The sequence below is a fragment of the Saimiri boliviensis genome, chromosome 2 (assembly GCF_048565385.1).
Source record: "Saimiri boliviensis isolate mSaiBol1 chromosome 2, mSaiBol1.pri, whole genome shotgun sequence".
Taxonomy (NCBI): domain Eukaryota; kingdom Metazoa; phylum Chordata; class Mammalia; order Primates; family Cebidae; genus Saimiri; species Saimiri boliviensis.
The window spans coordinates 81,568,288-81,581,565 of record NC_133450.1 but is presented as its reverse complement, the minus strand read 5'-3'; the positions used below and the strand labels follow the sequence as shown (position 1 = coordinate 81,581,565).

The window sequence follows — 13,278 nt, the reverse complement described above, 5'->3', positions numbered from 1 at the left end:
ATATATCTTGGATTGAGCCAGGCATGGTGGCTCAGGCCTCTAATCCCAGCACTTTGGGAGGCCAAGGCAGGCACATCACTTCAGGTCAGGAGTTCAAGTACAGCCTGACCAACATGGCGAAATCCTGTCTCTAATAATAATACAAAAATTAGTTGGGTGTGGTGGTGGTCGCCTGTCATCCCACCTGCTTGGGAGGCTGAAGCAGGAGAATTGCTTGAACCAGGAGGTAGAGGTTTCAGTGAGCCGAGATGGCACTACTCAGTGCACTGCAGCCTGGGTGAGAGTGAGACTGTCTAAATAAAAAATAAAACATGTCTTGAATTGACATGTTACTCCTGGCTTTTACATTTTCTTCATTTCTTTTAAAAAAAAAAAAAAATCATTTTTTTCCCTTGTCAGGTGTGGTGGCCAACACCTATTGTCCTGGCTAGTAAGGAGGCCAAGGCAGGAGGATTGCTTGAACCTGGGAATTTGAGACCAGTTTGGGCAACTTAGTGAGGCCCTCAAAAAAACAAAATTGTTCATTTTACCCTCTGTTTCTTTTACAGGTAGAATCTAATAATGTTTACTCTGTCTTGGGCCCCTTCTAGTGTAGTCTTTATTTCTGAAATGATTTGTAAAAATTTTTGAAATATTTTCTTCTGTTTCTGAGTTTTTTTTCCTCTTCTTATGTCTCTCCTTTCCTCTCCCTTTCCCTTTTGTTTTTGGTTTCTTTTTAGTTTGTTTGTTTTTTTGGGGATAGGATCTTGCTATATTGCCTAGGCTGGAGTACAGTGGCACAGTCATGACTCACTGCAGCCTTAAACCCCTATACTCAAGTGATCCTCTTGCCTCAGCCTCTTGAGTTGCTGGGACTGTAGGCACCTGCCACCATGATTGGTTAATTTTTAAGTTTTTTCTGTAGAAATAGAATCTTGCTGTGTATCGCAGCCTGATCTCCAACTCCTGGCCTCAAGCAATCCTCCTGCCTCAACCTCCCAAAGTGCTAGAATTACAGGCATGAGCCTCCACACCTGGCCTCATATTTTTTTTTAATGTATTTTGTCTGGTTTTGAAATAAAAGATTATAATTTTAATCTTTCCCCATGCATGTTTTTCTTACATGTGTTCTTTATAGAGGTATTATTTGGCTCCATGTGTGTTTCATTATAATAGTTTTGTGTGGGATTTTTATATCTACACTTTCTTGATCATTTTTATGTGAAAGTAGTTTTTCTGAATTTTCAGAAACTTGTATAGTTCAGGGTGTCTCTTTGAAAAAATTTTGTTTTTATGTAGTGTTTTCAAAATATTAGTGATGCTTTTTGAGTTTTGTCTTTTATTTCTACTGTGTGTTTATTTGGAATTTCTCTTTCCTCTCTTTTGTGCCTGCCCTACCAACATTTGATTTCACTTCCAGTACTTCCCCCTCAGTATGGAAGCTCTTCTAGAAGGGGCCCAGAGTTGGTCAGTTTCAAAAGTTCATAGGAGCAGACTGTTCCTGTCATTTCAATTCTAACCATCGACCTCCTATGCTATTGGACTGGACAGCAACTCCCTAACTTCCCTTCCCCTTGTTTCATTTGCTGTTCTCAAATTGGCCTGCGGTGGTTCCCAGTGACTACCTACCTGTCCGGTGCTTGGGGCTTCTGTTCTCCGGTGTGCCATGCCACTTGTTGCTTCCGTTTTCCTTTGCACTGGTGTATATGGACATTTAGGTATTGTGCCTGTTAGTGTGTCCTCATCTGCTTGCACTTTCAAGTTTGTGGGGAATACCTTGTCTTCTGGTTTTGTTGTAAATGTTGCCCATGGGTTTTTGTTGCTTCTTAAGTTCTCTGTATTTATGTGGGGATTCATAGATTTAAGAATACCACCTTACCAAGATTTTCCCCCTTAATTGCCTACCTTAGAGACAACTTTGAAAAATACAGATTTTGCACTGAGGGGGTGTGGCAGTGCCAGGCCCCACCTTCACCCCCACCCCCTGTTTTTGGGCAATGTGTGACTTGCCAGCACATTCAGTGGGACTCTCTCTCCTACCCTGAGTCACTTAAGGAAATGATCTCTATTCTTTGGGACAGTTATAAAAATGAGGGAAAGCTGCTGAAGTTTTAGAGCACATTTTGTAATTCAGTATTTTGATGGCATGGAAAACATAGTGGATCCTGGGGAAGGGATCTGAATTGTGGGCATGCTGTAATTATATTTGTATATTGTAACTACATTCATATTCTTACAGCCCTGTCAATTTTTTTCTGTGTTTTCTACTACTATTTGATATTACCTGTAATTGCATTTTGTTTTTCCTGTATATGAAAAACAGAGGAAAGTATATTATACCATATTTTCTCATTTTAATATTGTAACCTATAAGGCAGAATGACTGTGCTTAGTGTGTTTTTTTTTTCTCTTAAGGAAGAGAGAGAAAATCCTTCAAAACGGAGTAGGATTGAACGTGATATAGATAACAATTTGATCACATCAACACCAAGAGCAGGAGAAAAACCTAACAAACAGATATCTCGAGTAAGACGGAAAAGTCAAGTAAATGGAGGTTTGTTAATATTTAGATACTGTTTTATTTAGGTGTAAGCAGAGATCTCATCTGACACATTTCTTAGGTATTTTTAAAAATCTACTTTGAGGCTGGGTGCATTGGCTCATGCCTGTAATCCTCACATTTTGAGAGGCCAAAGTCGGCGGATCATTTGAGGCCAGGACTTTGAGAGCAGCCTGGCCAACATGACAAAACCCCGTCTCTACTAAAATCACACACAAATAATTAGCCAGGCGTGGTGGCACTTGCCTGTAATTTCAGATACTCAGGTGGCCGAAGCTTGAGAACTGCTTGAACCCAGGAGGCGGAGGTTGCAGTGAGCTGAGATTGTGCCACTGCACTCCAGCCTGGGTGACAGTAATACTCTGTCTCAAAAACAAAACAAAACTACTTTGAGTAATTTTTGCCTCAATTTTGTAACCTTTGTATTAGGTATTAGTGACATAGTGAAATAAAAATGTGCTACTTTAAAAATTTTACCTTGAATTAAAATAAGTAAAGATAGAGTAACTATATACTTTTATGCTTGTTAGCATAAAAATGTGTATGGATCAACATTTTGGACATCTGATAAACTCATTTCTTAAAGCAATAATGATTGTGACTTAATTTAATTGAGTACCAAATTTTTTCCTAGATTATGCTACTTAAGAGCTCAGAGGGGACTTGCATCACTTAGTCCAGTAATTCTTAATTAGGGGTGGTTCTTTTCCTCTCAGGGACATTTGTCAATATCTAAAGACTTTTTGGTTGTCACAACATGTGGAGGGGTGACTACCAGTGTCTAGCAGGTACATGTCAGAGATGTTATTAAACATCCTACAATACACAGGGCAGCTCTTCAAAACAAAGAATTATCAGACTGAAATGTCAATAGTGTAGCTGTTGATAAATCTGTCAATACCTTATTGTATAGCAGAGAAACTCCTCGAAGTCAAAAAGAAGGAGGAAAAACATTAAGGAAAAGCAGAGACAGCTATAACTTCAGAGCAACTGTCCCCAACCTTTTGGCACCAGGGACCAGTTTTGTGGAAGACACAGTTTTTCCACTGTCAGTGATGGGGATGGTTTCTGGATGACATTGTTGCATCTCAGATCATCAGACATTAGTTAGATTCTCATAAGTATCGCACAACCTAGATCCCTTGCATGTGCAGTTCACAATAGGGTTCATGTTCCTAAAAGAATATAATGCAGCAGCTTATCTGCAGGTAAGGTAGTAGAGGCCGAGCTCAGCCATTAATGCTTGCTCACCTCATGCTGCATGGCCCAGTTCCTAATAGGCTGTGGACTAGTACCAGAGGGTAGAGGATTAGGAATCCCTGCTTTAGATTATGGAGTACTATTTTGACCAGTGCTGTCTTAAACACAGCAGTAATTTCTCCCCTTATCTCTGCCCAGTGCAATAATATATCTTGATTGTTAGAAAAAACAAAACAGAAAGGAGATAAAGAAGACTGAGACAAGACAAGGGGGGACAAAATAGAGAAACAAGTTAGGCTGGGCACAGTGGCTCATGCCTGCAATCCCAGCACCTTGAGAGTTGGAGACTAGCCTGACCAACATGTTGAAACCCCGTCTTTACTAAAAATACAAAAATTAGCTGGGCAAGTTGGTGTGCACCTATAATCCCAGCTACTCAGGTGACTGAAATAGCAGAATTGCTTGAACCCAGGAGGCAGAGGTTGCAGTGAGCTGAGATCTTGCCACTGCATTCCAGCCTGGGCAACAGAGCAAGACTCCGTCTCCAAAAAAAAAAAAAAGTGGGGGCTGGTCATGGTGGCTTACACCTGTAATCCCAGTACTTTGGGAGGCCAAGGTGGGTGGAGCATGAGGTCAGGAGATAAGACTATCCTGGCTAATATGGTGAAACCCCATCTTGACTAAAATACGAAAAAATTAGCCTGGCGTGGTGGCACGCGTCTGTAGTCCCAGCTACTTGGGAGGCTGAGGCAGGAGAATCACTTGAACCCAGGAGATGGAGTTTGCAGTGAGCCGACATCACGGCACTACCCTTCCGCTTGGGTAACAAGAGCAAGACTCCGTCTCAAAAAAAAAAAAGAATAATAATCAAGTTAAAAGAACATAGCAAAGAAGGAAATAAATAAAATGGTAGACATCAAGTTGTGGAGAGTTAAAGAATGATTAATTAGAACAGTTGATTTTACTTTTGCATTAAAAAAAAAAATCTGTGGAACATGTTTATTTATAGGAAACTTACCATTATTCTTCTTAGCCACTCCAAGATGGTGCCTCAGTGTCCACAAGTAATTTTTGACACTGCTGTATATATAGTCTTTGCTTCAGTAGATTTATGTTGCTTCTACTCATTTAGCTGTCATTCATTATATAGAAACAGATGTGAGGGAAGTGTTTTTGGGTTTTTTGTTTGTTTTTGTCTGTTTGTTTTGAGATGGAGTCTCTCTCTGTTACCCAGGCCAGAGTTTAGTGGTGCGATCTTGGCCCACTGCAGTCTCCACCTCCCAGGTTCAAGCAATTCTCTGCCTCGGCCTCCCAAGTAGTAGAGATTACAGGTGCCTGCCACCATGCACAGCTAATTTTTGTATTTTTATTAGAGATGGGGTTTCACCATATTGGCCAGGCTGGTCTCAAACTCCTGACCTCCTCATCCACCTGCCTCAGCCTCCCAAAGTGCTGGGATTAGAGCCACCATGCCCAACAAGGGAAGGTTTTAGGAAGTAGAACCATCCCAGAATATAAAATTAAAAAAAAAAAAAAATAACTTGTGTTTTAGATAGTAGGAACTAGTTTGCTTGCTTACAAATAATTCATTTTGTGTTATACTGTGTTGATTTGAAGACTTTCAGTCTACAGGTGTAAATCTGCTTTGAAAAAATTCACTAAATATTAGCATTAGAAACACATACAGAACATTTGACTTAGAAGTAATTGACCTCAGGTTTTCTTTAACAAGCTCTTCTGAACATTAGCATTAATTAGCTTTCATGAAGTATTTTGTGGGAAAAAGAGTTACTTCTATAAATGATTTATAACATTTCTGAAAATCAGTATTTTCTAGATCATGACTTTTTTCTTTTTTCTTTTTTAGAAGCTGGTAGTTATGAAATGACAAATCAACATGTAAAACAAAATGGAAAATTAGAAGATAATCCTTCCTCTGGCAGTCCTCCAAGGACTACTTTGTTGGGGACCATATTTTCACCTGTCTTCAACTTTTTTTCACCAGCAAATAAAAATGGTAAGTATAAACCATTAGCTGTGATTTGGGTTTTAAAAAATGCATAGTTTTTTTTTTTTTTTTTTTTTTTTTTTTAAGATGAAGTATCGCTTTGTTGCTCTGGCTGGAGTGCAGTGGCATGACCTACGCTCACTGCATCCTCCACCTCCTTGGTGCAAGCAATATTCCTCCCTCAACCTTCCGAGTGGGTGGGACTATAGGTGCCCACCACCACCCCCAGCCAATTTTTTTCTGTATTTTTGGTAGAGACAGGGTTTCACCATGTTAACCAGGCTGATCTCAAAATCTTGACCTTCAAGTGATCTGCCCACCTCAGCCTCCCAAAGTGCTGGGATTACAGGTGTGAGCCACTGCGCCCAGCAAAAAAATACATAGTTTTTAAAAATACATACTTTTTTTTTTTTTTTTTTTTTTTTTGAGACGGAGTTTCGCTCTTGTTACGCAGGCTGGAGTGCAATGGCGCGATCTCGGCTCACCGCAACCTCCACCTCCTGGGTTCAGGCAATTCTCCTGTCTCAGCTTCCTGAGTAGCTGGGATTACAGGCACGCACCACCATGCCCAGCTAATTTTTTTTGTATTTTTAGTAGAGACGGGGTTTCACCATGTTGACCAGGCTGGTCTCGATCCCTTGACCTTGTGATCCACCCGCCTCGGCCTCCCAAAGTGCTGGGATTACAGGCTTGAGCCACCGCGCCCGGCCTAAAATACATACTTTTTTACTTTATTAGCTGATTTTGTCAGCATCTCGTTTGTTTTCCACCTCATTAAAAATATACAGCTCCTTGTGAGCTGGGTGTGGTGGCTGATGCCGGATTAAAAACGCTTCAGGATGCTGAGACAGGAGAATTGCTCAAGGGCGGGAGTTTAAGACTAGCCTGGGCAACATAGTAAGGCCCTGTGTCTACAAAAAAAGTAAAAATTACTCAAGTGCACTGTAGTCCTAGCTACTTCAAAGGCTGAAGTGGGAGGAATGCTTGAACCTGGCAGTTTGAACCCAGGAGTTTGAAGCTGCAGTGAGCTATGATTGCACCATTGCACTCAAGCTTGGACAGCCAAGTGGGACTCTGTCTCTTAAAAAAATAAAAGAAGAAGAATGGAATGGCCCTGTCCTCTAGTGGGGGCGGTGGGAGGCTCACAAAAGGCTTCAAAGAAAAGCTGAATCTGGAAAGGTGGTAAAAGGCATTCCAGGTAGGAGCAGCATGAGTAGAGGCCTTGCAGCAGAAAACAGTCTAGTGTATTTGAGAATGTATTGATGGAACTGTGGATTTGAGAAGCGATAAGGTAGGAGAGCTATGAAGAAGTCATACTATAGAGCTAACCTAGTAAGATGATAAACTTTATTCAAGTAGGTGATAATTGAAAGGTGTTTTGTTTTTTTTTTCCAAAGTGAAAGCAAGTTTCTTAAGAAAGTAAAGCAATAAAGAATGGCTACTCCATAGGGAGAGCAGCCTGAAAGGTTTTAAGTTGGTGAATAATATGATCTGATTTATGTTTTATAAAGATCACTTGGGCAATAGTGTATAGGGTAGATTCTGAAGAGGCTGTAGGCAGGTGGAACAATTAGTAGACTTGTAGTAGTTCATGTGAGACTTGATGAGACCTTAATTGTATTAGAGAAGACAGGAAGGATCAGAGGACAGAAAATAGACACATTTTTGGTGTAGATTGGAGGTGAAAGAGAATAGAGAAGATGAGAGAAGAGTGGAAGATTCAAGGAAAATAAAGTCCCTGGGAGATAGGTAGCTGAGTGTAATTTGGGCCATGATGAGTTTGAGATGCTATGAAATATTCAAATAAAAATATTCAGGGCCAGGCATGGTGGCTCACACTTGTAATACTAGCCGAGAGGCCGAGGTGGGTGGATCATGAGGTCAGAAAATGAGACCATCCCAGCCAACATGGTGAAAACCTTGTCTCTACTAAAAATACAAAAATTAAGCCGGGTGCGGTGGCTCAAGCCTGTAATCCCAGCACTTTGGGAGGCTGAGGTGGGTGGATCACGAGGTCGAGAGATCGAGACCATCCCGGTCAACATGGTGAAACCCCGTCTCTACTAAAAATAAAAAAAATTAGCTGGGCATGGTGGCGCGTGCCTATAATCCCAGCTACTCAAGAGGCTGAGGCAGGAGAATTGCCTGAACCCGGGAGGCGGAGGTTGCGGTGAGCCGAGATCGCGCCATTGCACTCCAGCCTGGGTAACAAGAGCGAAACTCCGTCGCAAAAAAAAAATAAATAAATAAAAATAAAAATAAAAATACAAAAATTAGCTTGGTGTGGTGGCGCATGCCTGTAATCCCAGCTAGTCAGGAGGCTGAGACAGGAGAATCGCTTGAACCAGAGAGTCAGGGGTTGCAGTGAGCTGAGATCACACCATTGCATTCTAGTCCAGGAGACAGTGTGAAACTCCATCTCAAAAAATTACAGTATTTAGTAGTAATATTTTCATGCTGAAGAGTCTGAAGATATGTACAGAAATAGATGTTTGGAGAAGAAGGAGTTGAAGTTTGATAATTGTAAGAGATGATCTCTCTCTCTCTCTCTCTTCCCCCCTCCCCCTCCCCTCTTCCTCTCCCTCTCTCCCTCCCCCTCCCCCCTCCCTCTCCCCCTCCCCTTCTCTCCCCCCTCCCCCTCCCTCCTCCTCTCCCTCCATCCCCCTCCCTCCTCCTCTCCCCCTCCCCCCTCCCCCTCCCCCTCCCCCTCCCCCCTCCCCTTCCCCCTCCCCCCTCCCCTTCTCTTCCCCTCCCTTTCTCTCTCCCCCTCCCCCTCTCCCCCTCCCCTTCCCCCTCTCCCCCTCCCCTTCTCCCCCCCTCTCCCCCCTCCCTCTCTCCCTCATGTTGCCTAGGCTGGTCTCAATCTCCTGAGCTCAAGCAATCAGCTTGCCTGAGCCTCCCAAAGTGCTGGGATTCCAGGCATGAGTCACCACACCTGACCCAGTCTTTATTACTGAGAGAATTTTGCTGAGAAATTATTCTTCTGTCTTTTAATTAAAAGTTTCTCGTGATTAGAACAGTTAGCTAATTTTTTGATACCTCTGGTTGAAAAATTACAATTGCACACATGTCTAGGATGCAGAAACTTTGCTCACAAATGTTACTCTATCCCGTAAGCCTTCATTCCTCATTGTTTGAAATGGCTAGCAAAGATTCTCTAAAAAAAAATATTCTCGGCTTTGCTCCTGTAGGAATTACCAGTCTAAATAAATCTATTGTACGGCAATGTTGTATTTAGTTTTTCTAAATAGTTGTATTTTTAAATGATAATAGTACACTGAATTATGATTTTAGGAACATCAGGATCAGATTCTCCAGGACAGGCTGTGGAAGCTGAAGAAATAGTAAAACAGCTTGATATGGAACAGGTGGATGAGATCACTACCAGTACTACTACATCAACTAATGGAGCAGCTTACTCAAATCAAGCAGTTCAAGTGAGAGCATCAATAAACAATGGTTTAGAAGAAGCAGAAGAAACAGTTAATCGTGATATCCCACCCCTTACAGGTGAAGAAAATTTCTTGTACATCTTCATGAGTAGTTGATAAAAATACAGTATTTCATATTTTTCTTAAATAGATTATATGCATAGGTTTTTCTTCCTGGAAGTTAAAAAAAAAATTAAAATTGGGAACAAAACTTAGTCCCAAAAATCCAAAGTCATTTTGAAATTGAATGTTTTTTAAAGGTTTTGACCAAGTATTAGTCATTTCACAGTTTAATTATTTCCACCAACCTTATTGCTTTGAGAAATTTGACACAGCAAAATACATGCTCATGTTCATGAACATCCTTCTTATTATTGCACAGGTCTTGGACCCTTATGTCTGAGGTCTCTACCTAGAAGCAGTCTCATACATTCAGATTTGTTTCATTACACCTATGAGATTCCTCCCATAGGTGCTTCTGTTCCTAGATCTCCTCATATATCTAACTTTGCAGCCTGACTTGGATCTGCCAAGCGTAATTACTGGGTTTCTGAGCCAGTTGTTGAAATGTGGAAACACATGGATCAGGAATTTATTACCTCTGAATATTGTGGTAGATAGATAAGGTAAAAGATGAAATTGTGTTCCATCCTTAAAAGCAGAAATAAAACTGAAGAAGGCCATCTTATTAGGGCATGGAGATTTCATCTTAAATTTTTTGTTTGTTTATTTTGGTACCAGGTATTTGAGAGAGCCCAATAAATATATGTTAGTTAAGAAACCTAGTTTGAGGCTAGGCATGGTGGCTCAGGCCTGTAATCCCAGCACTTTAGGAGACCAAGACAGGAGGATTGCTTGAGGTCAAGAGTTTGAGACCATCCTGGGCAAAAGAGCCAGACCCTATGTGGGGTAGAGTCTAGCTCTGTCCCTCAGGCTGGACATGCATGTTTATTTAAGAAAAATATGAAGCCGGGCGCGGTGGCTCAAGCCTGTAATCCCAGCACTTTGGGAGGCCGAGGCGGGTGGATCACGAGGTCGAGAGATCGAGACCATCCTGGTCAACATGGTGAAACCCCGTCTCTACTAAAAATACAAAAATTAGCTGGGCATGGTGGCGCATGCCTGTAGTCCCAGCTACTCAGGAGGCTGAGGCAGGAGAATTGCTTGAACCCAGGAGGCAGAGGTTGCGGTGAGCCGAGATCGCGCCATTGCACTCCAGCCTGGGTAACAAGAGCAAAACTCCGTCTCAAAAAAAAAAAGAAAAAGAAAAATATGAAAGACTGGATCGTGCAATGGCATGATCTTGACTCACTGCATCCTCTGCCTCCTGGGTTCACGTAATTCTCCTGCCTCATCCTCCTGAGTAGATGGAATTATGGGCGTATACTACCACGTCCAGCTAATTTTTTTTTTTTAACTTTTGGTAGATACGGGGTTTCATCATGTTGATCAGGCTAGTCTCGAACTCCTGACCTCAAATGATCCATCCACCTCAGCCTCCCATAGTGCTGGGATTGTAGGCGTGAACCACCTCTCCTGGCCAAAAAAATGGTTTTTTAAAAAATTAACAGGGATGGTGGTGTGTGCCTGTTGTCTTAGTTACTCAAGAGGCTAAAGGAGGAGGTTTGCTTGAGCCCAGGAGTTCCAGACTACCATGAGCTATGATTGGGTCACTGCAGTCCAGCCTAGGCAGCAGAGCAAGATCTAGTATTGAGAAAGAAAAAAAGAAACATAGTTTGGTTTAAGGAAGTAGAATAATATACAGATTGTTCCTGAGTTACAGTGGTTCATCTTCAGAATTTTTTACCTTACAGTGGGTTTATTAGGGTGTTAAATGCATTTTGACTTAAGATATTTGTGACTTATGATCAGTTTATTGGGATATAGCCCCATCATAAGTCTAGGTGCATCTGTACTTCTCTGAGCTATAAAAAGAAAGCTTTTAAAAAAGTCAGTGACACAGCAGAAAACATTTAAAGAAAATATGGTACAATTATGAAGCTTCTATATAATGCAGTCCAGTAATATCAATATGAAGGGACAAGCAGCAAAATAGGAAAGGTTTATTTTAAAGCCATCAAGTAAAAGATTCGTATCTGTAATGTTAAATTTATATTAATACGGAATCTAACAAGCAAATCAATTACGTTCATTTTGTGGGTGATACTTTCAATTAACCCACCTTTGACCCATCATTTTATGCTTATTACTTTGCCCATTGGGTATAAGACTAATGAAGTAAAGTATAGACTAAAGTTCAGGGTTTTGGCTTCCTGTTTGATGTTTGTTCTATATTTTCATGCTGGTATTTAAGCCTTTGTATTTATTTTTTCTGACAACTGTGAGGTTGGAGAAAGGATTTCTATAACCTTAGGGGTTTCTAGAAGGGAAAATTAAAATTTACTGTAGTTGTCACAGTCGTTCATTTATTCCCCCAGTGTTTATGAGCACCTATTTTTCTTTGACCCCTGAGAAGTTTGTTATCTAACTGAAGAGCCAAGTATACAGAAACATCACCATACAGTATGGTGAGTGCTGCTACAAAGAAGTGAGCTAAATGACATGGTGTGACATACTACAGTTACTCCATTAGGATGATCATGAGAACCTAGATGGGGTAACATTTATACTGATCTTAAAAGACGAGTATGAGTGACAAAAGTATTCTTTTCCTTGAGAACATAGCCAAAGAGAAAAAGAAGGTAGGAAGCTGGTGGCTTTGTTACTTTGGATGACTTATTTAAGCCCTTGAGACAGTTTCAGATTTAGTTTTCTCAGCTTTAACATGGCTTTTATAATACAAGGTTTTGCAGGCTAAATGACATAAAATATGCAAAATACTTAACATATAAGCATTTAACAAATATTATTGGCTGGGCACCATGGCTCATGCCTATAATCCCAGCACTTTGGGAGGTCGAGGTGGGCAGATCACTTGAACTCAGGAGTTTGAGACTAGCCTGGGCAATATGGTGAAACCCTGTCTCTACAAAAAAAAAATACATAAAAAATTAGCTGCCCATCATGGCTCAAAAACCTATAGTCCCAGCTACCTGAAAGACTGAGGTAGGAGGATTGCTTGACCTGGGAGGTCAAGGCTGCAGTGAGCTATGTTCATGCCACTGCACTCCAACCTGGGTGACAAAGTGAGACTTGTCTTGAAAAATAATAAAGTAAATAAATAAAAATAAATTTTGTTAATTCATCTGAGGTTAATAGGAACCTGAAACAGTAAGTTGTTGGAAGATACATTTTCTTGTGCTAATTATTAGAAGCATAATATTGCCAGAGATGCACAAAAATTCTGTTTTATATCTGATGTCATCCATTGAACATACATACCAGGTTGACTCTATCTCAAAAGTCTATTTTGGACAAAAGACTATTTTGTCTTGAAAGACTATCCATTTCATTTCTATAGAAACATCACAGAAATTTTTATTGGGTTCCACTTTAAATTTTTGTATCTGAGACATTACCTGCTTGGCTTATAAGTTACCTTTGTCTTCTCTTTACATTTAAGTTGTAATTATTGTCTTGGAAAATTTCCAGTATAATTTCTAAAGCTCTATTAAATGATATGATCTTAGCTCAAACTGGGAATGAACTATGGCATGCAATATAGAATTACTTCTGGATCATTTTTAAGTTGTTGATAAATTAGAAGTAAAATAGTATGTCTTATAAAGCAGTGATTTTGATCAGGCACGATGGCTCACCAGCACTTAAGGAGGCTGAGAAGGGAGGATATCTTGAGCTCAGGAGTTTGAGACCAGCCTGGGCAGCATAATGAGACCCTTTTTTGTCTCTACAAAAAAAGTTTTTTAAATTATCCAGGTGTGGTGGTACACCTGTAGTCCCACCTACTTGGGAAGCTGAGGCAGGAGGATTGCCTGAACCTAGGTCAAGACCACAGTGTTTGCTCCACGGCACTCCAGCCTGGGTAACAGAACAGGACCTTGTCTCAAAAACAAAAGACAGACTGACTAAAAGAACAATTTCTGGTTGGGCGAGGTAGCTTAAGCCTGTTACCCTGCACTGTGGGAGGCCGAGGTGAGTGGATCACCTGAGGTCAGGAGTTCAGGACCAGCCTGGACAAC

General features: G+C 40.9%; 1 protein-coding gene across 2 annotated transcripts in view; it reads left to right on the top strand.

Moving 5' to 3' along the window:
• Nucleotides 1-13,278, top strand: part of CTDSPL2 (CTD small phosphatase like 2) — a 111,815-nt gene that overhangs the window by 59,753 nt on the left and 38,784 nt on the right. For both annotated transcript variants that reach the window (XM_074393691.1, XM_003928922.4), the window contains exons 3-5: nucleotides 2,395-2,533; nucleotides 5,607-5,756; nucleotides 9,042-9,257. In XM_074393691.1, coding sequence (XP_074249792.1) covers nucleotides 2,395-2,533; nucleotides 5,607-5,756; nucleotides 9,042-9,257 — 505 coding nt within the window. The remainder of the gene's footprint in view (nucleotides 1-2,394; nucleotides 2,534-5,606; nucleotides 5,757-9,041; nucleotides 9,258-13,278) is intronic.